The sequence below is a fragment of the Xenopus tropicalis genome, chromosome 6 (assembly GCF_000004195.4).
Source record: "Xenopus tropicalis strain Nigerian chromosome 6, UCB_Xtro_10.0, whole genome shotgun sequence".
Classification (NCBI taxonomy): Eukaryota; Metazoa; Chordata; class Amphibia; order Anura; family Pipidae; genus Xenopus; species Xenopus tropicalis.
Genome location: NC_030682.2, coordinates 26773931 through 26801631, shown reverse-complemented (window position 1 = coordinate 26801631; position 27701 = coordinate 26773931). Strand labels below are relative to the sequence as shown.

General features: G+C 39.9%; 1 protein-coding gene across 1 annotated transcript in view; it reads left to right on the top strand.

Moving 5' to 3' along the window:
- Positions 1-27701, top strand: part of spag6 (sperm associated antigen 6) — a 77261-nt gene that overhangs the window by 15813 nt on the left and 33747 nt on the right. Inside the window, exons 3-5 of the mRNA NM_001015976.2 lie at positions 920-1086; positions 17192-17375; positions 26649-26854. Of these exons, the coding sequence (NP_001015976.1) occupies positions 920-1086; positions 17192-17375; positions 26649-26854 (557 nt within the window). The remainder of the gene's footprint in view (positions 1-919; positions 1087-17191; positions 17376-26648; positions 26855-27701) is intronic.

Here is a 27701-nt window from a genome sequence, read left to right as displayed (position 1 = left end):
ATAAGGCTTAAGGTCCGGAGCATTCTCAATAATAGGTTTCATACCTGTATTCTGTTTTTAGGGAGTAGAGCTTAATATATTTGTGAGGTAACAGTGATGATATGTCACATAAGAATTTGTTGACACAAATTGAAGAAGATAAAACAACAGGAAGATATTATGATTTGGGTGTCTATACAGGTATGGGACCTGTTAGCCAGAATGCTCGGGACCTGGGGTTTTTCCAGATAAGGGATCTTCCCGTAATTTGGATCTTCATAACTTAAGTCTGCTAAAAATCATTTAAATATTGAATAAACCCATAATTATAGAGAAAAAGAAAATATTATCTGACCTGAGAGGTCTGTACATTAAAAGTACTTGCACATACTGTTGTATGGAAACCCTAGCTCCTGGGCTCCGACAGTGGCCTACATCAAACTTGTGCTTACAGAATTGGGCACAGACATCATTTTTATGCCAAACACTAGACATCTGATGATTTTAAGGGCAAATGCATCTGAATGGCATCAAAGCGCATGCACAACTGCACACATTTTAGCGCATCAGTCAGAATAGCATCACCACCCCATGGCCATAATTGGAAAAAACACTGCATTGTGTGTTAAAAACATGGGGACTTTCGCCCGAAAATGTACTTTGCACAGTGTACTTGCAGTTCTATAATGAGCCCTCTGGTCTGCATCGTAGCTGATTGGTTTCAGTGTAAAGCAGCAATTAGTCTCTAGGCCCCATCAGTACAGAAATGATTCTCATTCATGCTGGAAGGTTTGACCTTCTTTGTATTCAGCTTCCACCATTTCATTTCTATGGAATATATTTAATAAATAGCACTGGTGAGTGAAATATGTGATTGCAAAGATTTTTCAGTGTTAACGGCCTGATAAAAACTTGTATTTTTCTTTTCCTCTTCTGTAAGGCGTTATGTCTCTGCTACGGCCCCTTCTCTTGGACGTGGTCCCAACAATCCAGCAAACCTCTGCTTTGGCTCTCGGGAGACTTGCCAATTACAACGATGATCTGGCAGAAGCCGTTGTTAAAGGAGACATTCTTCCCCAGCTTGTGTATTCTCTGGCTGAACAGAACGTAAGCAATTACATTGCATTTTAATATTTGTTATGCTTTTGTGCATGCTTATATACAAGATACTTGTCTGTGGATTGTCATTTGTGATTAGATACTGAGATGGTTACCAAAGATCAGAGCGACCTGTCATTGTCCACAAACAGCTTCATTAGGTCCCCTTCTTGCATTAGTCACATTTTTATGGGCGTTATTTGTTGAACTACAAATTTTCTCTGAATGTAATGCCCTTAAGTTACATCCTTCAAGGCAGAGTAACATCTAACCTTGATCTTGGTGTGATAACTGAAAACAGTGCCAGTCTGGGCACCCTGTTTTTTTGTTTCTGGTGGCCAGAAATTCGTCCCAGTCACACATTTGCCACATGCAAATCTCAGCAAGTGCCCGGCATTGGGGGTGTTACTGTAATTAGCAATAAAGTAACAGGATGGTGCACAGTAACATGTCTAGAGCTGAGCTGTGAATTAAAGGATTCCTGACATATAATTTAGGCCTGTCGGCAGTGAGCAGTTCATTCAAAGTGCAGCCTTGCCCCTGCAGCAAATCTGAAGTAATGGGCCCAGACTATGGGTAGGCAACAGAAGGGGTATGTACCTAGTGCTCCCCCACTGTTGCACCCTAGGCACATGCCTCTTCTGCCTACCCTTAGTTATGGCCCTGAGCAAAGTTACTACAGCTATGGGATCTGTTCCCCAGAAAGCTCAGAATTACGGAAAGACCATCTCCCATAGACCCCATTTTAATAAAATGATTTCCTTTTTCTCTGTAATAATAAAACAGTACCTTGTAATTAATGGTAAGTAAGCTATTAATCGTTATTAGAGGCAAAACAATTATATTGAGATTATTTAATGTTTAAATTATGTAAAGTATAGAGATCTAAATCACTGAAAGATCCCTTATCCGCAAAACTCAAGGTCCCAAGCATTCATTCATAACAGATCCCATACCTGTAATACCAGCCAAGCAGCAGTAAGTTTTGCTCTATCTAGTACAAGTTAGAATATGAAAGCAAAGATCTTACTAGTTGTTATGGGTTTACTGAACTGGTGCAATTTAGCATGTATTTATACAAATGCAGGGTAATGCAAGGGGCATGGTGTGGGGTATAATGGCATGGCCAAAAAAATTACCCAGATTTTATTGGCTTCCCGGGACACTTGAGGCTGCATTGTGCATTCTTTCCCTGTGCAGAAATTTGTGTCAGTACAGTTACGGGATTCCTTATCCAGAAATATCCAAATTACGGAAAATCTCCCATAGATTCCATATTAATCAAATAATTCAGAATTCCTTTTCTCTGTAATAATAAAACAGTACCTTGTAACTGATCCCAACTAAGATATAATTAATCCTTATTGGAGGCAAAATAATCCAATTGGGTTTAATTAATGGTTTATTGATTTTTTAGTAGATGTAAGGTATGGAGATCCAAATTACGGAAGGACCCCTTATCTGGAATACCCTTGGTCCCGAGCATTCTGGATAATGGGTCCTATACCCATACCTGTTTTTTCAACTGGTTTACTGTAGAGTGTTTTGTAGTAAGATACAGCCACTGCACTCCGAGAGAAAGTGTTGCTCAGCATGCTGGGGAGTTCTGCAAGCAACAGATAGGGACAGTTTTATATCTTAAGGGGATCGATAGTGTCTTTGAAAATCACTCTAATAATGTTGTTAGTAATGAATAATATACAGTACCTGATTTCATTCTGGGCTAAAAAAAATCATTACCTTTATTGTAGCTCCCCATGGATCCTCTCTGTAGGGTTGCCACCATTGCCAGATTTTAAACCCAGACATGATGACATCATCACGCAAACCGCTGACATCATCAAGCAAAGTCATCGTGTGATGACGTTTCTTGATGTCAGAGGCGGGATTATTGCATCCGTCCGATTATTCAGGGGGTTTCTGCCCGGTTTTCAGAATGTTGGAAACGGTCAAAACTGGACAGGTGGCAACCCAGCTCTCTGGTGTATGTCTGGTATAAATTAGTGGTGGGTATGTCCAAGTCTGTACTGGGATTCAAAATTGGCCCTGGCATTTCCTAAATACAAAGTCCCGAACAGCCCCCCACCAGCCCAATAAATAGTGACTGTCTATGGCACCTTACAGCAGCCCCTCTGGCATTTGCCTGAACCCACAGATTGCCAGTCTGGGCCTAGGTGTGTCCCTACATTCCTTACCCAGAAGCACAGTAGGTTGTCCATAGTCAATCTCAGCTTCACACAAGTAAAGCTAGCTGCTGGTTGGCATCCTACAGCGCAAAGTGCTGAGAGCCGGAGGCCAGAGGTGCCTGCACTTATGACTGCATTAATTATTATATATTTTTAATTTACCACAAAATAGTCAATTTCATTTAATTCCACAAAATTGTTGTTGATAAAAAAAACTTGTATAAAATAGCAAACTGAAATGTACCAAATGGATAAATCTTTATCCCCTGCAGTTAATATTTGGCGGAAGCACATTTGGCAGCAATTACAGATTGGAGTCTTTTGGGATGGGATGCTGCCAATACTGCACACATAGATTTGTCTGTATTCTTCTCTACAAAACGGTTCCAGCCCTGGCAGGTTCCTTAGGGATCACTGATGAACGTTCATGTCATGCCCTTCCACTGCCACCATGCTTCTTCTGCCGATGATGTATGTTTTGTGATGTGCTGTGTTGGCTTTCCTCCAGTCCTAACACTTTGTATTCAAGCCAAAAAATCATTTTTAGTTTTGATTTTGTCACATGGCTTCAGAAACACTTGTTTTTCTCTTTTATATGGCGGGTACTGTTATCACATATACACATACAAACATATACACTATTGTTTGGTAATTTCTGTATCTGATTTAGAAGTACCCTTGGCCCCTTGGCAACTTGGCTCTTTGCCAGTATCCATGCATTGGCATTTATTTAACCTGTTGCTAGTCTTTTATTGAATAAAATATATTTCTGTGACGTTAATTGTTAAGATATGCAGTATTTGCTTGGTATCTTTGGGCCAAGCAGCTGTAATGTAGTAATACCTGACCTAGACCTATTCTTGGTTTGTGCCAAACTTGGCCTGTGTGACATACTCTGCTTGCCCTACTCTGCCTGTGTGCGCCATACTCTGCCTTCCCTACCCTGCCTGCGTGTGCCATACTTTCACTGTGTGTGCCATTCTTGGCTGGTTTGTGCCAAACTTGGCCTGTGTGTGCCATACTCTGCCTGCCCTACTCTGCCTGTGTGTGCCATACTCTGCCTTCCCTACCCTGCCTGTGTGTGCCATACTCTGCTTGCCCTATGCTGCCTGTGTGTATGGCACACACAGGCAGCCTACAGTGACACAATGCTGGCACTGCTCCTACAGTCTGCACAATAACTATATATTAAAAAACTTTTTAATTGCAGTACCACCTCAGTATATGTTCTTTTTGTAGTGTGCAGGGATTATTTGTGGGTTTCTACTGCTCCTGAGGTGTGAACAGGGGAACAATGGGGGTGATTACAGCCTGAGCCTGAGGTGTGAACACTGCAGGGGGTGAACAATGCAGAGATTAAAAGGTGTGAACAACACAGGGGATTACATATTTAAACAATACAGCCTGATTACAGCCTGAATCTGAGGTGAGAACCATGCAGGGGGGGGGGCAGTTAATCACAGTACTGATACCATTTAAAGCTTACACAAGAGTAAGCCATCAAAGCAGCCAGACAGGTGGGGGGCCACACAGAGGGGGGTCTATGGGATTGTTGAACAACTATGTATATTAAGGGGATGTGCCTACTTCCCATGATAAGGTTACAAAAGCATGAAGACCAGAAATTAGTTAAATCTCTGTAGGTACGGCACAGATTCTCAGGAAAGCTAAGGGATTTTACAGTGGTTGTTCCCGTTCAGATGTAATTTTAGTATTTTAAAAATATTGTTATTTTGGCATTTTACTGCCAATAGATTTGCCACATTAGTGCCACCTAGAATGCTATATTTATTCTGCAGAAACCATTACCATACCTGAGTAAAGAACCCTAGAAGCTCCCTCTGTTTGTTTAAGATAGCAGCTGCCATTTTAGCTTGGTTTCCATAGCTTCCTGTTGCAGCTCTATCTGTTGGTAGCTCAGATCACACATTCTGATTGGAGGTGGAGTGAATTCTTATGGGAGGGGGAGCAGGAGAAGGGACAGAGGAGATAGCTGCACAGACTCTGGCCCCAGGAATGAAGGATTTTTCTGAGAGAGGAAGTTTGATACCAAAGAACATGTTTACACAAAAATAGACAAGAAATCCTGTGTTTCTTTTCATAGAGGACAGCTTATGGCTGTATTTACCTAGACCTTTCTGATAAAGCTTACATAGTTTTTACTTTTTCTTCTCCTTTAAAGAAGAGTATTGGATTGAAAATATTAAAAATCTTATATTGATAATATCTCTGCATACACACAACCCCATGGTTCCAGCTGAATTACCCCAGCCCAGGACAATACATTGTTAGCAGTATTTTTCACTTTACCCATATGATTGAAATAATTACCATGCAGTCTTGCTAAACCTGTAGCCTTTCAGCTGTTATTGAAATACAACTCAGCACCCAATGACAGTGCAAGGGCTGCTGAACAACAGCTGAAGGGCTATACTGTCCTTGTTTATATAAATAATGTGGCTCCACAAAGTCTGTTTTGCCCCTGGCCCAGATATAACTGAACTAAAAAAAGGCTTGTTAAAATGATAGACTTCAAGCATGATTGAAATAGTATAGTTTGTACCCCATTTAGTGTGGGTATCCCTGCCTCAGCAACATGCCACATGGTATGTAGATATTCTCTGTCCTCCTTCTTACGGTAAGTGCCACATCTGGATGGGGAGAAGCTTGCTGTGTATAAAGAAGGTTCAGATGTGTTTGCTTTTATTGTTCTACCCTAGCAATGTCATTATCTGACATAATAAGCCTGGATTCCCACTCTCGCCTGCTTTATCCTTAATATACTCACTTAAAATAGACGACAAGAGCAAGTGAAAACAGGGAACAGTGTTGGTATCCTATAAATATGGAAGGCACTTGGGTTTCCCAACCTCCCCCCACCATCTAGTAAACTAGGTAAGTAGCCTCTGGGTTTAGGGCAAGCAGTCCCAGTACAGTTTATGTATGTAACTGTTTGGTACCAGCAGAATTCTCTCTTGTTTCATGTTTGCTTAGCTCCCAGCCCCCTAGCGTAGGAAGCCTTTGCATCACTGCCCCACGGATAAATGAAATGCTTTGGGCAGCGCTCTCAGTGACACGTTATGCCTGGTTACATAAAGTTATTCTGCAATGCTGATTGCTCCGCTTGTGTTGCCAGTGGCAGTTTCAGAGCTGCTCTTTCCTTTGCTGTGTTTTATATCCCATCCACCCTATCCACCAAATGAAATGTTTTTGGATTTGGCCGGAATGATTTGTCCATATACTGAACTCAATACAAACTGTAGCTTGATCTCATCTGCCCTGTCTTATCCGTAATCACCAACATTTCATTTTTCAGACTAGAATAAGTTTGCCTTGTTGACCAATGCAGTAAGTCCAGAAGCGATTCTTGGATTAAAGGAAATGGGGTTACAATGAATGTGTGTAAAAAGTTTCTTAAAGTGATCTTTTCTTTAACTGGAAGGAAGCAACCTGTGCCAGACACCTACCGGCTACATCAGGCTGTGAGCTTTGTTGACCACCAAGTTGAGAATATCTGGGTTCTGACAGCGTGCAAATCAACACAGAGGCTTTGCATGTTTGGAAATGGCCCTATATTATTAGATTATTATTTTCAAGAGTCTAAGGCCACATTGCAAGCAAAATGATTACTTTCCATACATCTGATTTCACTGGCTGTGCCCCTTTATGTTCCAACCATACCCATCCACACCTAACCCTCACCTATACATTGTCCACACCCCCCCAGCCTAGCACTGGAATTAGGACTCGTACCCATAGGTGTTTCACCCCTGTGGTGGAATTTTCCTGCGTTCCACCGGAGGGGAGAGCAGGACGAAACGCAGTGTGTATAAGCCTTTAGAGAGACTTTAGGCAAATTAAGGTTAATAGGTTTGGTCATGAATCCTATACTCTATGGGAAATATGTATCCTCCCCTTGAAATTAGATCATTTAGAAGAGTAGATAAAAAATGTCCACCTAGATTAACTTTTAGCATAATGTAGAGCAGTGATCCCCAACCAGTCGCTTGTGAGCAACATGTTGCTCCCCAACCCTTGGAATGTTGCTCCCAATGGCCTTAAAGCAGGTGCTTTTTGAATTCTGGGCTTGGTGTCATGTTTTGGTTGTATTAAAACCAAGTGTATTGCCAAACAGAGCCTTCTATTGGTTGCCAGTTGACATAGGGGCTACCAAATAGCCAATAATAGCCCTTTTTACATATAAATAACTCTTTTTACATATAAATATGGCTGATGGGTCAAAAAGGTTGGGGATCCCTGATGTAGAGAGTGCTATTTTGAGAGAGTTTGCAATTGGTTTTCATTTTGTATTAGTTGTTGCTTTATGTTTAGCAGCTCTGCATTTTGGAATTTCAGCAGCTTTTGGTTGCTAGGGTCTAAATTACCTTAGCAACCAGGCACAGATTGAAATGAGGGGCTGGAATACAATTAGAGGAGGACCTTAATATAAAAATGAGTAATAAAAAGCAGCAATAGAGCATTTGTTTTTTGGATGTTGGGGTGAGTGACCCCACCATTTGAAAACTGGAGAGAGAGTCAGGAGAAGAAAGCAAATAATTCAAAAACTATAAAAAAAAAAAAAAAAAAGAAAAAAAAAAAGACCAATTGAAAAGTTCCTTAAAATTAGCCATTCTATAACACAAAAAGTTAACTTAAAGCTGAACCACCCTTTTTAAACACTGTTTTCAACTCCTAAGTGTGTGCACAAATCCATAAGCTGGTAGGGAGGTGGGCCACTGTGTTTGGGGAGCTTGTTTTAGGGTTAAATGTGGAAATTGTCAGGATGATAAACTGCCCAGTGTACTGTAGCACAAACACATTTAATCTGTCTCTCAGTTCCAGAGATTCTGGACCGGGGCCAGCTTTAGCAAATAAACCTAAGTAAGTGGAAACTTTCTCAGTCATGGTTCCGAGAACTGACAGTGAACTGTGGCTGAACGCTTTACTCTCCAGTGCAGAAATCAGATTGTAAGGGGGTGGAAAGAACTGGCATGGTCGCATGGAGATCTTTAACCCCTTCATGGCAGTCTGCTTCAATCTGACATTTACATGCATCATATGGAAGGGATCTGCACCGTGTAGCTCTCTAGCAGTTGCTGAACTACAACTCCCCGCACCTTATGAACACTTTTGTAGGAGCCTGAGGGTTGTAGTCCAGAGACAGCTGGAGTGCCACAGGTAGCAGATCCCCTCTGAAGGCAGAGCCTCAGCCCCAGTTCTTGAAAAAAAAGCAACATTTGAGAGGAATATTTACTAAGCCGCAGGCACGCCTCCCTATTTCTACAGCTGCAGGCGAAATTTGCATGATGCTTTGGAAAGCAGCTTTCGAGGGCACCTATAACACTGAACAGAAATGAGCCCTTGGCCTGCACTGAATTAGTGCTGAATTTCCTTCATATTTATATATGTTTGCTTGGTGATTAGTCCAAGAGGAGCAGCAAGTCTTTTCAATGTGATCCTTGGCCTTTCCACAAAGCAGAGTTTTGTTCTCCGAGCGGAAAAGTCTTTATGTGATGTTAGGGAAAAAAATCAGCACATCAGGCTTTAAAGGGATTATGGCCAGAAGGTCTCCTTTTTTAAAAAAAGCTTTAATGAGAAATGAGACTAAATTGTAAGGTAATGTGTTATCTGTCACTGCTACAAGAAAAAGCATACAGAAGTACCAATTAATTATTATTATGCTTTATGTATACAGTCCTGACATATTACACAGCCTTTTGTTTAATCATTTACATCAGCCCCAGCCCCAGTTCATTTAGTTTGTTGCACTAAGTTTAAGCACAATCCTTCACATCTATATATATTATTAAGGTTTATGAAGCTTTAGGTATAGTACTAATGGCACATTTTCCCCCAGTACAGTAATGCATAGCAGCTATTAGATGTTAGCTTTCACTATTCTAATTCCAGTGGATCAGTGCAAGCTCACTGCTGATTGATACTATTAATATACTTTATAATATCAGCATATGTTTGTATTTTCTCATGTCTACATGTTCCACCGGGTGCGCCAGTTTCCTCCCACACTCCTAAAACACGCATGTTAATTGGCTCCTGATAAAACTGGCCCTTCAGTGTGTGAATATGATAGGGACCTTAGAGTGTAAGCTCCACTGGGACAGGCATTGATATATGTGTATCCGGAAACCCGATATCCAGAAAGCTCTGAATTACTGAAAGCCTGTCTCCCATAGACTCCATTTTAAACAAATAATTCAGAATTTTAAAAATGTTTTTTCTTTTTCTCTGTAGTAATAAAACAGTACCTTGTACTTGATCCCAACTAAGATATATTTAATCCTTATTGGACACAAAACAGTCCTACTGGGTTTAATTAATGTTTTATAGATTTTTTTAGTAGACTTTAGATATGGAGATCCAAATTACGGAAAGACCCCTTATCCAGAATACCCTTGGTCCCAAGCATTCTGGATAATGGGTCCCATACCTGTATATATATTGAACAGATCCAATAATATCACCCCAGGGGCAAAGAGATGATAACATCATCAGGTAACTTAGTTATATATTTTATTTTATAACTTAGTTTATATAATTTTATTGTTAATGTTATCGTTAATCATACTTATCTCCCTATTCAGTCTCTCTACTACTTATATTCCAGTCTCTCATTCAAACCACTGCCTGGTTGTTAGGGAAAATAAAAACCCTAGCAACTGGATGGCTGCTAAAATACCTGACAAAAGGGATGCTGAGCAAAAGCTTAATAACTGAGACACCATAAAAAATAAAGATGAGGACCAATTGCAAATTCTTTCAGAATATCACTGTCATACTAAAAGTTAATCTAAAGGTTAACAACCACTTTAAGATCTGTCAAGTTAAAGCACTGCAGCCACACTATTTGACCTGTACCCAATGGGATTTTCCTGCCTTCCTCATTGGGTTTTTATATGAGCCCAAACCAGTGATGTATGCCCAATATGGCAACCAATAATCTGCCTGTGTATGGCCAGTAAGGTGTGCATTTACACCAGTGTTATGGTAGCATGGAGAGAAGGATGCATTTGTATAGTTTCCTGTTGATAAAATCTTGGCCGCTTCCCTGACTTTCACAAGATAGACTTTATCTACTGTCATAGGTGTTTGGGACACTTTGCAATTTTGAAAATTACCTCAAGTTTTGCCTTTGGTTTCCTCTGCTTCAGTGCTGCCTGTGAATAACTGTTTGAACTGACTATCCGTATATCAGTATAGCAACACCCACTTACAGTATGGCAATAAGCACAGAGAAACACTGTGTCTGTACATTATATAAAGTTATTAACACAAATATTCTTCTGTGTATTGCTTTTAATGTGTGTGACAAGCTAGGTGTCTAATTTGTATCCAAGAACATTGGGGAACGTCTCCCTCAGTGTATACTAGGCTAAATAAGCACGTGTGTTTTCCCTCTGTATAGAGTGAACCCTCTAAATAAGCGCTATTAAATAAAACATATACATACTTATATTGCAGGATACAAAGGTAATTTTTAAATGTTTACCTTTAAATTACCCTTAAGGGGATTTTGTCATGATTTTTATGGTGTACAGGTATGGGATCCCTTATCCGAATAATGTAGTCTATTTTCTGTTTTCTTACTAACATGTTTATAACCTACTAACCATATAATTCATGGCACTATCTTTCCCAACCTATCTTTACACAATATCCTTTAGTTTTATATATCAGATACAGGTATGAGATCCCTTATCCGGAAACCCGTTATCCAGAAAGTTAGGAATTACGGAAAGGCCATCTCCCATAGAATCCATTATAAGCAAATAATTCTAATTTTTAAAAATGATTCCTTTTTCCCTGTAATAATAAAACAGTACCTGTACTTGATCCCAACTAAGGTATAATTAATTCTTATTGGGGGCAGAACTGTCCTATTGGGTTTATTTAATGGTTAAATGATTCCCTTTTCTCTGTAATAATAAAACAGTACCTGTACTTGATCCCAACTAAGATAGAATTACCCCTTATTGGGGGCAGAACAGTCCTATTGGGTTTATTTAATGGTTAAATGATTCCCTTTTCTCTGTAATAATAAAACAGTACCTGTACTTGATCCCAACTAAGGTATAATTAATCCTTATTGGAGGCAAAACAAGCCTATTGGGATTTATTCAATATTTAAATGATTTTTAGCAAACTTAAGTAACTGAGATCCAAATTACAGAAAGATCCCTTATCCGGAAAACCCCAGGTCCCGAGCATTCTGGATAACAGGTCCCATACCTGTACTGTTTATTTCTAAATTACACTGTTTACATAGCAAATAATTCACTCTACCATTTAAAATGTTATTCTTCAACCAACAAATGTATTTTTAGCTGTAATATTGGTGTGTAGGCGCCATCTCAGTGCATTAACTGATGCGTTTTGAAAAAAAAACATGTCAGTATTCCTTTAAGTATTATGTAAAGAGAGTGGTATTATGAGACAATTTGCAATTGGTTTTTATTTTTCATTATTTGTGGTTTTTAAATTATTTAGCTTTTTGTTCAGCAGCTGTCCAGGGTGGAATTTCAGCAGCTATCTGGTTGCTAGGGCCCTAGGAACCAGGTGGTGGTTTGTATGAGAGACTGGAAATTGAATAAAAGAGGGCCTGAATAGAATAATACAAATTCATGATAATAAAAAATTTGTAGCCTCACAGAGCAATAGTTTTCTGGCTGTCGGTGTCAGTGACCCCCATTTAAAAGCTTAACAAAGGCAGAAGAAGGCAAATAACTAAAAAACTATAATAAGTATAAAATGAAGGCCAGTTGAAAGGTTGCTAAGAATTGGCCATTCTGTAACATACTAAAAGTTAACGTAAAGGTGCACTAGCCCTTTAAACCTAAGGTGAGCAGATTACATGAAATACAGGCACGTTTGTAATGGATGCAAATTGCTGGGCGGCACTAATACGCAAACAGAACTACCACAGGCAAAAACATTGATTTGCAAAAGTAAATATAAATAATATCTAGCAAAACACTGAAACTATCCCAAACCATACCGGCACCACAACAGGCCAAACTGGCTGGTTTAAAGGGAAATCTCAGTCAGCATTTTTCACGTATTGTCCTCTGGAACTGATACCAATATATCATTATTTCCTCCCTGTTCTTTATTTCCTGTCTCTTTTTGCATTTGGGTTTATCTAACGTGATGCTTCCTGTACTCTTGTACCTGCTGTGCTGTTCCACCATTCCTCCTATGCCGGTGACACTGAGATTTACACCACTTGACTCCTACCCCCTCCCTGCCCGCTCCCTACTATCAAATATCACTAACTGCCTTACAGCTATCGCTTCATGGATGACTACAAGCTTTCTTAAAATATCAACTTCAAAACAAAATTCATCTATTTCCCACTGTCATCCAACACTTACTTACTAGATAGGCTGCTCTTGATTAATAACAAAGTAACATTCTTCCCCTTCAGAAACAATGAGTAGAGTTCATCTTGACTCTAGAATAATTTAAAGGGATACTGTCATGATTTTTATGGAATACTTTTTATTTCTAAATTACACTGTTTACACAGCAAATAATTCACTCTGCCATTTAACATTTTATTCTTGAACCAACAAATGTATTTTTTAGCTGTAATATTGGTGTGTAGGCGCCATCTCAGTGCATTGTGCAGAAGGAGCCAGTGCTACATATGTCCCATGTAACTGGAGGAGTCCCAAGCCGGACTTGGATTTCTTACTATTTAGTGCTATTCTGATACCTACGGAGCTGCTATCTTGCTCCCTTCCCAATGTTCTGCTGATCGGCTGCTGGGAGGGGAGGGATATCACTCCAACTTGCAGCTCAGCAGTAAAATGTGACTGAAGTTTATCAGAGCACAGGTCACATGGCTGTGGCACCCTGGGAAATGAATAATATGGCTAGCCCCATGTGAAATCATTTTAGGACCACCCCCTCAAAAAAACTCATAGAGTAAAACTGGATGTCAGTCAGTGCCGCACTGGGTCCCCCAGCAGTTAGAGGCTCTGCTTCCTCTATGGTTACACCCCTGTGGGAGAAGTAAGCCTGGACAATGAGGGGTGGGAGAAGATATGAAGAAGCAGGAATAAAGAAAAGCAGGAATTTGGAAAAGTGGGGAAGCATTAGGTGGGTGAAACCAACATAGGAAAGGCATAGGAGGCAGAAGAAGGGTGTGAAAAGTTGAAAAGGGGAGTGTCTTTAAAAAGGATATTTAAAGATAATTTGTATAGTAATGGTTGAAGGCAAAAAAATATAAAATTAATAGAGGGGGGTTCTGGTGTTAAAACCCATTTTGATGCTTTCTTTAATCCACTTAATATTTTTACTGCTGGTTACAGCTGGCCAGACATGAATGGTACAAAACTACCCTTATACGCCCATTCAAAAGTAGCACTTGCCATAGGGTTGGAGCTTCCATTATTGCAGTATTATTTCCCCATCAGGTGATCTAAACCCTAACCCATCAGATGATCACCCAGCTTTACCATAAATAATACATGTATACTTCATATTTCTGTGAAGGTCGTTTAAATATAGTTTTATTTCTATAGGCAGGTCCTGGACTTCTGCCTAAAACTCAGTCCGCTGGACAGTAATGATAATGGATTATATGAATTGGAAATGAAGCCTAAGCACACTTCTGCAGTACCTACAGTACAGGGCACTTCCAGGGAACTCTTAGGGATGGTGCCTCCGTGTTGGCTGCAGGTGGGATACCTCCGCTTCGGAAAGCTTCTCAATATGAACAATATACAAAAAGGACTCCCAGCAGTAGCAAGCATGATGTAGAAAGTGATATCTACTAGTTACTATTATTACTATTACTCCAATTGCTAACACTAACCAGATGTTTGTGGCAGAGCTCTTCAAGCAGAATATGTAATAGACTTAGATAAAAGACTTAAGTTATTATGTGACTGTGAGATTGTTGTGCTAGTCCCAGAGATTACATTGCTTCCTATAAGGACGGAATTTACAATGATGAAGTATATTAATAGACAAAAAATATTTTATCTGAAGCTTTTCTGAGAATATTCATGTTCTAGTCTCATCCGTTTTAAACAGGACATTTTCTCTTCACAGCTTCTCTCCAGTTTCCAACAGTTCCTCCAAAAGATAAAATGAGTAACAGCAAACTGGAGGGAGGTAATTGCTGACTGGGCACACTATGGCTTCTGAGTGAATGAAGGGTCTTACTCTTACATTGCCCTCAGGCTGAGGCTGTTGCCCATTAATGTGCCATTGCAGCTTCCAGCAATTCCTGGCATTTTGATCAGAACACCTTGCTCTTCATTGAGTCTCCTAGCAACTAAATAGGAATTCCTGCATACATGCGGCTTATCAGGCATGTATTTATCTGGTATCCCAGGTTATAGGACCCGCAGGAGTTCTTTGGCAACGAGGGTCAACTGTGAAATAAGCATATTTACTTTAGTTTATCTCTTGATAATCCTGATGGATTTGCTATGGTTCGTATGTCCTCTGGTTGTCTGGTTACATGGATCCCAGTAATATAAATTTAATGGAGCAGAAATATAGTTTTTCATAGTTGTAAGGTATTTTACTGTATAGCTGTTGGCTATGGGTAGTAGCACAGCAGTAACTCAGTGCTAAGAAATGTCCAGTTGTTTAAAGAAGCTTGGCTTCAGGTATCAGTAGTACTGTAACCAATCACTTGCACCATACACAGGTAAACCTGAAGGGGTAGATCACCTTTAAATTGACTTTTACTATGATGTAGACATTGATATTTTCAGACAATTTGCAATTGGTCTTAATTTTTTACTGTTTATGGCGTTTCAGTTATTTAGCTTTTTGTTGGGCACCTCCCCATTTGGTATTTCAGCATCTATCTGGTTGCTACAGTCTTATTTACTCTAGCAACCAGGCAGGGCAGTGGTTTGAACAAGAGGTGGGAATATGAATACAGATATCGGACCCCTGATTGGAAACCCATTATCCATAAAGTTGCAAATTACAGAAAGGCCATCTCCCATAGACTCAATTTTAACTAAATGATTTACATTTTTAAAAATGGTTCCTTTTTCTGTGTAATAATAAAACAGTACCTGTACTTGATACCAGCTGAGATATAATTACCCCTTATTGGGGGCAGAACAGTCCTACAGGGTTTAATTTATGTTTAAATAATGTTTTTAGCAGACTTTAGGTAGGAGATCCAAATTACGGAAAGACCCCTTATCCGAGAAAACACCAGGTCCTGAGCATTGTGGATAATGGGTCCTATACCTGTAGTAGAGGGCCTGCACAGAAAGAAGAGTAATAAAACAATGACAATAAAATTGTAGCCTCACAAAGAAATTGTTTTTGGCTGCTTAGGTCGGTGACCTCTATTTGAAAGGTGGAAATAGGCAGAAAAGACAGGCAAATAATTTTAACAACTATAAAAAATAGATAATGAAGACCAATTGCAAAGTTGCTAGGAATAGCTCATTCTATAACATAGTAAATATTGCCTTAAAGATTAACCATCCCGGGGCAGTGCTGGAAAGACAAATGTCAATTAATGGGGGAACTATGTATTTTGATAATTGGATTACAATACACATTGCATGCATACTATATGTACATAGTGTGCAAATATAGTGCAATGATGGCCATTTAGATGCTATGCCTTTAACTTCTTGAGTTCCTTTAGCTGCTTTGCGTGTCCACTGTGACGTGACCTGCTCTGCGCTGTCGTTTGGAGAGGATAATACTGTATTGGCCAAATGAAAATCTCTCTATAATGTCAGCCTTGCAGCACTGCTGATCCTGACAACTACAAATTGAGAATGCTCAGTACATGTCCTCAGACAGTTAACTTATCTGCTTTGTAACAAGATCAGCCTTGTTTTATTCCTAGCTCCAAGTGTTTTGGATGCTGAGACAAAGAAGCAATTCAGATGAAACATGAACTTGTATAATCATCTGTTGGAAGTGGAGGGAAGCCGAATACACAGAACTCTAAGGACTTGCCTCTGATGAGAAATACACAGATATACTGTGTCTAGCTTGTTAGTATCCTATCTTCTGCTGTACCTGTGCAGTGCTGGTTTCATTACTTAGGCCAGTATTATTCCTCAGCTTCCATTCAACTCATTAGTTATGGATTAAGAGAGTTCAAATGAATAGGCTTTATGGGAATTTATAGCAAAATCCCACCCAGTGAAAAATAGCACTATTTTTATTCCACAATTTCTTTATTCATGTATTTCATGTAATATTCAATCTTTGCTTGCTGGGGGTGGTATATGGCTCAGGTTACTGGTATCACTTTGTGGGTTCACCATCGCTATAAGCGCTGCTTTTTTTTTTTACTTGAATGAAGTGACACAGGGTTCCCATCCTGATCAGACCCACAGATGTTCTGGTACAAAGTTGTTTTGGTAAGAATAGCAGGGAAATAAATGCTTGTATAGCTTAAAGAAAGGAGCAGATTTATCAAAAATAACAAAACAAAATAGCCTATTGATTCCATTGACCTGATATGCTAATGCAGTCCATTCAGTCAGAGCTGATATCTGACATTGTTAATTATTGATCAAATACTCTTGATAGGCCAATAGGCCATTCCAGTCTGTAACTGATAGTCTGAGCAAGTGAAATGGGAACAGCCATGTACAGATGTGTTTATTTATCCATCACTTCTGCTTATGGCTATGTACTGACGTGCTTGCTCAGTTTCAGTGCCAGCTTAATGCCACATCTATTTGCTCTTTAATGTAAAGGATGTCTGGGTTCCATTCACCCTTTAAAGCCTTGCATACGGAACAAGTGAATCATGTTGCCTTTTGGATTACCAAACGCACACACAGACATGGTCACATCAGTATGGGAATGAGAAAATTGTTTGTTGTATTTATTTGATGAGTTTTTTTTTCCTAATTTCCTTCCATTGCAAGCCTTTGTAACACTTGTTTCTCCCCTGACAGCGCTTTTACAAGAAGGCAGCAGCCTTTGTGCTACGAGCTGTTGCCAAACACTCTCCTCAGTTAGCTCAGTCAATAGTGGACTGTGGAGCGGTGGATACGCTGGTGATTTGCCTGGAGGACTTTGACCCTGGAGTGAAGGAGTCAGCAGCTTGGGCACTGGGCTATATTTCAAGACACAATGCAGGTAAGGGCTTTGGAATAGCTCTTTTTCTCATACAGGTATGGGATGCTCTGGATTGGGTTTTTCCAGATAAGGGGTCTTTCTGTAATTTGATTCTCCATATCTTAAGTCTACTCAAAAATGATTTAAACATTTATTTAAAAAGAATTGTTTTGCCTCCAATCAGGATTGGGATCCTTTGGAGCTTTCTGAATATGGGTTTCCTGATAGTATTTTATCTGCAAGTAGTATAATTATATACAGCATTCATTATTCGTTCCTGTCATCACAAATATCTGATAAAATAATCCAGATTCTCTTTTTGATATCTGCTAAATAAAATAGCAGATACATCAGTTATGCTAAACAAGCAATACCCTATGCCACACCTCTCACAACTCTGATCTTGCCCATAAATAATAATAGGCAACCTTTTTGTGCTCAGCTGTGGCCCCCATGCTAGGGCACCCACTTGAAGGCTGATTGTGTTGCCTGCACAGATTCTGTGGGCTGTTTATAAATGTCTGTATGCATGTGCGTACCACAGAGTCACTGACATTGCACATATGATTAGAACTCAGTGATGCTTCAGTCAGTAATAGATAGACACTGAAAAGTTAAGTGCAATGGAAAGGCCATAACGGGATCAACCCTAATTGTGATAACAAAACAAGGTGATTTGCTCCTGAAATGCCCTTTGCACGCTGCTCTTTTATCCTTCCTTTGGTCAGTAACGTTCAGTCACAGTGTTACACTGCAGCATGGAGTCAGAATAAATATGTTATCCTGTTGTAATGGCACAAATGTCCAACATGATCTTTGCAGAGTCATTATAGTAAAAGAGTGAAATTACAGATCTTATATGCCATAATGGACTGCGGTTTTCTATTTCATGGTTGTTGTGAAATCTTACACTTGTGCCCTGAAGGCCAGCATCCTGAAGAAAGGTCCTGATCATTTTGTGAGGGGTGGCAACTTGCATTTTATTTATGTTGTGTTATAATGTTGTGGCTGTTTATTAGGGTAATGTCACCTTAGGGCTTGTGTTTTTGTCACATTTTTTTGTGACAAAGCACTGGAAATTGTTTGTAATGGCTACAAGTGGTGGTGGAGGGAAAACCCATGTAATTACTGCTTGAAACTGCTAATGGTAAGTAACCTGCCACCTAACAGAGCTCATAATATCAGATGATAAGCTTGCTGTGGATCTGGGCAGCTTCATGTACAAATATAGTATGAATAAAGAAGTGAGTATTATTCAGAAAAATACAGTTTGAAAAAAAAAATAATATGTTATGGTTTTCCTTGCTGTGTTTTACCATTAATTAAACCAAGATAATTATGCCACTGAGGGTTATGTCTATCAAGGAACTATTGATTTTCTGACGTAGAGCAAATCATATTGCTGCTTCAACTTCTAAATATATTCACTGTATATATAAAAAAACACTGTACTGATTAAATGTATAATAATAGGAGAGTGATATTATGCTATGAATATGAATATATAAATATGGTCTAGATGAGATCTGTTTCTTAGGTGCATCAGTGATCAGGATCACACCATTACATGGGAAAGTCTGGGGTTTTATATTGAATTCAGGACTATAGAGAGACAAGTGCAGTGTGAGGTTCAGCTTCAGTATTTTAGTGATAGGGGGACAGTGGTCCCTCCATTGTATCGATAGGGATTCAAGGACAATTTGTCACTTGGAAACAATTTTACCTGGACCATTTTACCTGTATCCTGCTAGTGGGAAACTGGAAATGCTTCTTAGGGCAGTAAATAGTGATAAATTGAATGGTTGCAGTGGGTTATAAAACTTGTAGCAGATATTGCTGCTGTTACTTTCTCTTTGCATGTATTTAATAGAAGTGTTATCAAATGAATGCATCCACAGTGTCTTATTCCCCTGTCTACCCTAATCCCCATTATCCCCAAAACTATACAAATGATTAGTCTGTATTCTGTCAGAGTGGGCCATTACACCAAGTTATCTATATATAATGCTTCTCCTTTGCACTAGACAAATGTAGCATCCTTCAAATATATTTTTTTTATACCCAAGCCACTTTCAGATTTGCCACCAGTCTTGTTATTAACTCTTGGCCCCACCATCCTCACCATCCCCTCCTTCCCCCGATCTGGCCAGTTCCCCTCTCCTTAGCCATACTTTATCTTTCAGCTCGTGTGTCCTCCTCTCCTTCCCTCAGGCTGTGCTTTGAATTCCCCTTCCCCCAGCCTCTCCTTTCATTTGTTTTGCCTCTTTCTACATCAAGTCCTGCTCTGCTCCCCATCAGTTCCTACACCCCCCTCCCTTCATCCTTCAAGCCCTTTCTTGATTAATTTCCCCCCTGTTCCCTCTTTCAGCCCCTATTCTCCCCCTCATCCACCCGACAGAATGTTGCTGTTTTCTATATTTAACTTGTGCTGGGTTTCCAACATGTTTTATACTCATCATTATTTCTCTGGCCGGTGAACCCCCTTCCCTTACACTTGCAGTTACAAGGCAGTAACCCGTAGATTTCTAGGGTGTATAGACATGATGAACTGCAGAAGTGGATTTCAGAGTAAAGGCTTTTCATGGATATGAACTTTACAAGAAACAGAGGGATTATGGTTAATCTCATTTGCACTCTTGCAGAAGAAAAAAAGCTGTGGCAGCGCAGTCAGCCCATGGTATTTATGGTAATCTGTGGCTTTCCAAAATTGTTGTACCACAGTTCAGAGGTCACAGAACGTGATTATATCCTTGTGTGATACAGCATTCTGCAAATCTCCGGGGGTTTTACACCTGTGTGAGCTGACGCTATACCCACTCAAGCACTGGCCTGCAGCCAACTCACACTCTATATACACAAATACACTTTAATATGTCTAAGGAGGAAAAAATAGTCTAGGGTGAGGGAAACGCTCATTGGAGATAGTGTTATTTCCTTATGTCAAGGCTACATTGAAAGTTGCTGTATGAATAGGTTTAGGGAAAGTTTTCAGGCAAATGCCATAACATGAGATATGGGTGATTTTGGGCAATCCTGGATAAAAATGCTCTTGAAATTGCCCCAGCCACATTTTGTGAACAATAATTTTGCAGAATCAAATGGTTAGCAGGTGCTGCTATTATTGCAACAATGCAACACTATCATGTACTGGCATACTGTCTATAGCTGTACATAAACTGGAACTGATATGAATAATAAATACAGATATGGGAAAAGGGTCAGAGTTTACACTCACTGCACTGGGGTTAGTATAAAGAATTACCTGCTGCCCTGCTAAAGGGGCAAGATCAGTAGAAATGTCCCTTAGAATGTTCCTGCTGTCCTGCAATGCCCCAGAACCACATTACCCTGACTGTGGCACTATTAAGTCATTTGATATTGTTTTAACCAAACTGCTGCCCCAGCGGGTGCAGAATTACACTGCAGATTGTGGAGCTGTGCTTCTCTATAAAAAAATCCAACAGCATCTCAAAAAAAACGATTCCCCTAACTACTTCTCCCATCTGTAAATGTACATTTGCACAGAAACAATGTGTAACAATCAATACCCTTAAGGTGGCCATACACGTGGCGATCTGACGATGTTTCGTACGACCATCGGTCGCACGAAACATCGTAAGATCCGCCACACACCATTCAGGGCTGAATCGGCAGGTAAGGAGGTAGAAACAATAGGATTTCTACCTCCTTCTGCCGATTCAGCTCTGAAGGGAGAATTTTGGTCCGATCGGCGAGTCGTCCGATATCAGCAGCTTCCTGCGATATCAGTCGACTCGCCGACATGCCATACACGCACCGATTATCGTACGAAACGAGGTTTCGTACAATAATATCGGTGCGTGTATGGCCACCTTTATGTATTGGGTTGGATAATTGTACAACCCATCTGCAATAGTAATCAGAGATTATAGTCGCACAGTCAGCTCATATTCCTTGATATTATATATAATTTATGGTGTAATTTCAATTGTGAAAATTCCAGTGAGTGTTGCGCTAGTTACTGACTAGTTCAGAATATCAAACAAAATAATTTCACATAATAAGTGCAGGGAATTGTGGGATTAGGAGGATGCAGGCTGAAGGCAGGCCGAGGACAGTCGACTACTGTTACATTTTATTTGAGTCTCAAGGTAGCCAGCCAGATCAGCAGGGGAACAGGGGGCCGGGCTTAGGGAACTGTTCCAAACCATATTATTACATTCAATATCATGAAAAGGCTGCATATTTTTAAATTGATGTATATTGCAAAGTTGCTTAAAATTATGTTTACTTTTCAAAAAGCATAAGTTGGGTGGAGTTCCCCTTTAAGGATAAAATCTCAAAGATTCAGTAGTGGTCAGACCATGGCCTGTTAGCACTCAAGGAGAAGCCTTTTATTCCAGCCAGTATATTGCCCTGAGTACCATAGTACCAAGCCTATTTCTGCCCAGTGGCCCCTGGATGCACAGGTACCAGACCAGTCACTTTTGGTAGATTGATGGAGGTAGACAGTCAGCAAGTATGTGTTTAATTGTGCAAGCAGCTCTTTTTCTATTTTTTTCTTTATTGCTTCCTGGCACCTTATTGTGTTTTGAATAGTTCAGCTTTTGGAAGCACAAGATCTATAGGGCATTTGACATTGTGCCCAAGCGATGGTCAGAAGGCAGAAGAGCCTGTGGGGGTAAAATACTCACAGTTTCATCCCTGCACTTCCCTGCTGCTCAGGAAATGACTGTTACTCAAAGCTTTCCATGTTCTATTGATTGGCTGAGTTTTCTTCCAATGGCTTCCTACCTTACACAGCAGACTAGTGTTTGTTTATTGATTTTTTTCATTTGGATCTATTATTAGATGCCTTTTCCTGGAGCAATCTACAGACCAAGCACATTATTTCTTTAATTCTGCGGCACATATGGGCTTCCTGGAAAACATTCATGCTATTACTCTGTGTTAGTGTCTGACTCCTGCCTGTAGTGTAGTGCTGCAAGGATCATTCCCCATGCCTAATAGTTAGAAGACACAGACTATAATTATGCCGCCCAGCTCTAAGGTCACTAATCCAGTCTTTTAATTGTCGTTTAGCTGCTGCATTTGCATACCTTTGTCCTTAGCATTTTTGCAGCGTCAGGCAAATAAAGCCGAGGTGCCATCTTGGCTTCCAGATTTCCTGTGGGAGCCTTCCAAGTCTGCACAATTACCAGGCCACTGATTGTAACTCCCATTATCAAAGGAATACATTTAGACTGTGTCAGTCTGCATTATTATGGTACAGAAAGGCAGAGTATATGCAAGGCCACCTGAGGGCTTAAAACAGAGTCTTAAGAAACTGCAACTGGAAAGTTTTAGGTTTCAATTTTATCCATAGCATTGTATTGAGATTTTTTTTAAATGTTATATTTTTGTGTGACTGGTTGTGCTTAAAGGTGAAATGTGATTGCTATAAATATGAGGCAAAGATAAAGACTTGGAAATGGATGATGGCTCTGCAATAGCAGGTATAGTAGGGTGAGATGGTGCCTATAGTAGCAGTGGGATAATAGCCTCTGGGAAGGGACTGGGGCTGTGGGATAGCAGGTATAGTAGGGAGAGATGGTGCCTATTGTAGCAGTGGGGGGAAAATAGCCTCTGGGAAGGGACTGGGGCTGTGGGATAGCAGGTATAGTAGGGTGAGATGGTGCCTATAGTAGCAGTGGGATAATAGCCTCAGGGAAGGGACTGTGGCTGTGGGATAGCAGGTATAGTAGGGAGAGATGGTGCCTATAGAAGCAGTGGGGGGATTTTTGCCTCTGGGAAGGGACTGTGGCTGTGGGATAGCAGGTATAGTAGGGAGAGATGGTGCCTATAGTAGCAGTGGGGGGATAATAGCCTCTGGGAAGGGACTGTGGCTGTGGGATAGCAGGTATAGTAGGGAGAGGTGGTGCCTATAGTAGCAGTGGGGGGATAATAGCCTCTGGGAAGGGATTGTGGCAGTGGAATTGAAGGTATAGTAGGTGCCAATAATAGCAGTGGGGGGATTATAGCCTCGGGAAAGGGACTGGTGGGATAACATGGTGCCTCTCTCTACAGATGAATTATTTACTAAAGTGAGGGAATTCTAAGCAATGTGGTTTGGCACACAGTGAGTTCTGCAGCATTGCCCACATAGGTATGTCTAACCTGCAGCCCTCAAACTTCAACTCCCAGTAACAGTTTAAGAACAGCTGAAGGGCTACAGTCTGGGCACCCCTGTGATTCTGGGGCAAAGGCAAAGGCCTTTCCTATGGTACCCTAAAGAAAACATGATTCTTTACACTTTACAGCGGGGGAATATTTTCTTGTGCTGAAAGCACAGTAATGGACACTTTTTATATCTGTTCATCTTAGCAAGTAGCTGTGTGGCAGGATGTTTCTGTAGGTGCCTGAGCGGTGTCATGCACTCTGCACAAAGCAACTACACAACCGGATAAGAACTGCAACCACAAGGCTCATGTGTGTCACTCATATCTTGTGGCTCACATGTGCTTCGGTGGCTTCTGGCAGATATTTATGGCGTTAGTAGATTATAATGAATACAGCAACTAATTACCAAGAAAACTGTTGGAAACCCATTGTACGTTTGCTGAAAGTAAGGCTGCACTAGAGAAAGCAGTCACTGTTGGCATATATATCTGATCTCACGTGGGTATTTGTTGCACTACAGAAAACACAGTTGGTCTTCTAGTATAATGTGTAACAGAACACACTGATGACTATCTCTCCCTAATATTTGGTGCACATTGTCCCCCCATATTTGTATAGTGCCGCATTAATATACCACCTGCTTAAACCCCATCCGAATCAGGCATTGCAAACAGAATGATAAAGTGAATGTAGCAGTATCAGTCCCTTTAGAACAAAACATAAACAAGTCATAAATGATGCTGTGTTTACAGAACCATGCCACGTTTAGGCTGTGACTTTCTAGGTTTTGTTAATAAGTCAGACAGAGATTTGGGAGATTTCCCTTTTGTGACAACTTTTCAGATCTTATATGAAAGCAGTAATTTGATAATTTGACCATTATGGGCCATTTCCAATCCACAGCACATTTAACGTAAGATCTCTCCCTGAAACTCTTTGCGGTTCGCTCACCTCCGTGGCTCAAATTCCCACACCTTGGGGATAATGACATTGCTTTTTCATTTAAGCCCTTTGGCGATTTTGTAAATAAACCCTGCTCCCGAGAGAAAACCGCAGGATATTCTTCTCCTGAAATGACTCTTTTTATTCTTCCTCCCCCTCATTAGTTTTCTTCTTCACATTTCAGCTATTACAGTTAAACACTGGGATATTCTTAGCCCCATAATCCAATATTATGGCTAAAGCTAATGGGGCATAATTATCAAAGGAAGAGAACAGATTCTCCACAAAATTCTTTAAAAACCACTCACTGGGGGACGGGGTTTATTTTAGTTTTTCTTTAGAATATTTCGGAGAAGTTTGCTTTATCAAACGGATAACTGCCCCAGAGCGACATCTATGCGCCTAGCATCTGAAACCAGACTCTCATTTTCTCGTGTATTCTCCGTCTTTTGTGAGAGAAAATACAAACACAAACATTATTTTCAGTTCAGTTAGAATTCTGCTTATAAAGTCCAAGGCAGCTCTTTTTAGCTTCTTTCTGTTGTTTATAAGATGTGGGCACAATGGAATGCGTTTGTTTCTTTCTGTACCAACCAAGAAATTCCACTTTATTCCAAGAATTTTGTTTTATTAAAGCACTGTATTTTCTAATTTCAGTGTCTTTTAATGTGAATGCATTTATAATAGTCACATACCTATAAAAAATAAATAAATAAATAAATACCGGTATATATATATATATATAATTTTTTTTTTTTTAATTAATTTTACCATAAAAAATATGTTCTGTGTGTGCTGAATATCTGGGCATTCTCACAAGTTCTGTGTACTTGTTTTTTTATATTTATATATTATTATATACAAAACATTTTATCCAAATATCCATTGATGTTTGGCCTTGGTTCTTGAACCTTTATGAACCATTAGGTCCCAGAAAGTTGACTGAAATCAACATACTGTATATTTGAAAAAAAGTGCAAGAACTGGAATGTGCAATGCAGTTCTTTTTATATATGGGTATGGGATCCTTTTTCTGGAAACCCATTATCTAGAAAGTTCTGAGTTACGGGAAGGCCCATAGACTCCATTATAATCAAATAATTCTAATTTTTGAAAATTCTTTCCTTTTTCTCTGTAATGATGAAACAGTACATTGTACCTGATGGTACTAAGCTGCATGAATCCATATTGGTGGCAAAACATTCCTATTGGGTTTATTTAATGTTGAAATACATTTTAGCATGCTTAAGATATGGAGATTCAATTGCAGTAAGATCCCTTACCTGGAAAACCCCAGGTCCCCAGCATTCTGCATAACAGATCCCATACCTGACTAATCACAAGGAGAACCTGTAGTTTTCCTTTTCCTTTCTGTGACCTCGGTTTTGTACATTCATAAGATGAAAAGTAAGATTTAATTTAAAATATTTTGTCATTTTCCATTTTTGGCTCATTTGTGCCATAAAGATGAAGACAGATCCATGAAAGCATCTTCCTAAAATAGCCGAGTTACATGTTTAAAGGGTACATTCCAGATCAGATTTGCAAAATGGAAACACGTTGAAAAGAGCAATTCTCCGAGCTGCCGGACTGAGAGCTAGCATGGGGGTACACAGTGATGCATGGAGATGTTTATAATATCAGTAACTGGCGCTGAAGTATTTATGCATGGAGCTGTTGTTTATTTATGCAAGGGGATACTTTGCTTTGATGCTGCAAATACCATGGAATGTATTAGGCAAACATTTTTCATTTTGGGTGTATTTTTGCCTTGGCGTGACATATTGTCTTAACATAAACATGGCCCAGATGATTGCAAACTCCACCTCTAATTAAAGGGCTGCCTATAATGTAGGCACTCAGTGTTAGCCATGCGGAAATGACAGGCCTATTGGGGAGCACAGAATAGTCAGGGCTTAAACAGCTGACATCTGCTTACTCTTTCTCCAGCAGAAAAAAACAAGCTATTTCAGCCTAATGTGCCTCAAATGTGTGCATGAAAAAAAGGGGTCCCTCTATTGACCAGTGTTCCTTTCAGCCAAGAATTGGCCGGCATGGGTTTCAGGAACTGGGAGGGCTGATTTAAAATGCAGATATCCAGACAGAAAAGTCCACTCTGCCCTCTTTCCTTTGGTTTATCTGTCATGGTGAAAAATGGCTCGCACAAGGGTCACTCACCCGTACTTACTTCATTACCTCTTGTTGGACCTCCAGAACTGTCACAGGCCGTGGTGGATGCGGGAGCTGTTCCCTTGCTCGTCCTCTGTATCCAGGAGCCAGAAATCGCCCTGAAAAGGATTGCTGCCTCTGCCTTGAGTGATCTATCAAAGCATTCTCCTGAGCTCGCCCAGACCGTTGTGGATGCAGGGGCAATAGCCCACTTAGCTCAGATGATTCTCAATCCAGATGCTAAACTCAAGGTACTTTGTGTTGCTTTTTCTCTGTTCCCTCCCAGGGGGACATGGCAGTATTCCCATGTGTCTGTGAATGTTTTGCACTGTTAGTAACTTTGTTTTAATCATGGAACTGCAGTGTATTCCCCAGGTCCTCTACCTTCCTCGGTAAACTATTACAGGATATTGGTGTTTAAAGATCCATTATTATATCATATAGCAACTGCCTTTGTGTTGCTATAGAGAAACATATCAGTCCAGGAGTACTACAAATAATAGGATCATAGTTTGGGTCAGTGGGAATACATCGCATACTCATTTGACTTATTATAAGGGCCAATTGCGGCTTTTCTGCACGCTCAATTATAATCCAACAAAAAAACTTAATTTATTAGTGACAATTTAACAACTGGAGGGCATCGTTCCATTAGAGTTTTCTACTAATAGGGACTATTTTCCCTTTAAAGCAGACATTGTTTTGATTCTGCCTAATGCTAACCTAGTTATACATGCCATAATATTAATTAGATATATACACTATAGATAAGACGTAAGCAATTCCGAAATAAGTGATTGCAGTTCCCAATTTTATGTATAGAACCCGTACAGGAGTATAGAGCTCTCTAGGATTTAACTGACTGGTTTGAGTAAAGCAGTATGGCAACTCCAACACATAAACACAAGCAAACATGAAGTTATAAATGACATATAGCCAATGACAGTATGTTTTATTGAACATTTATAGAATCAGTGAATGTATATTATCATTACTTTCATTTTCCAGTGTTTACATATTAATCGTGCATGCGAATAGGGTCGTTTGCTTTGCACTGTTTGGTTTAAAAGAGCTTATTTTAATTGGGTCCTGTAATAA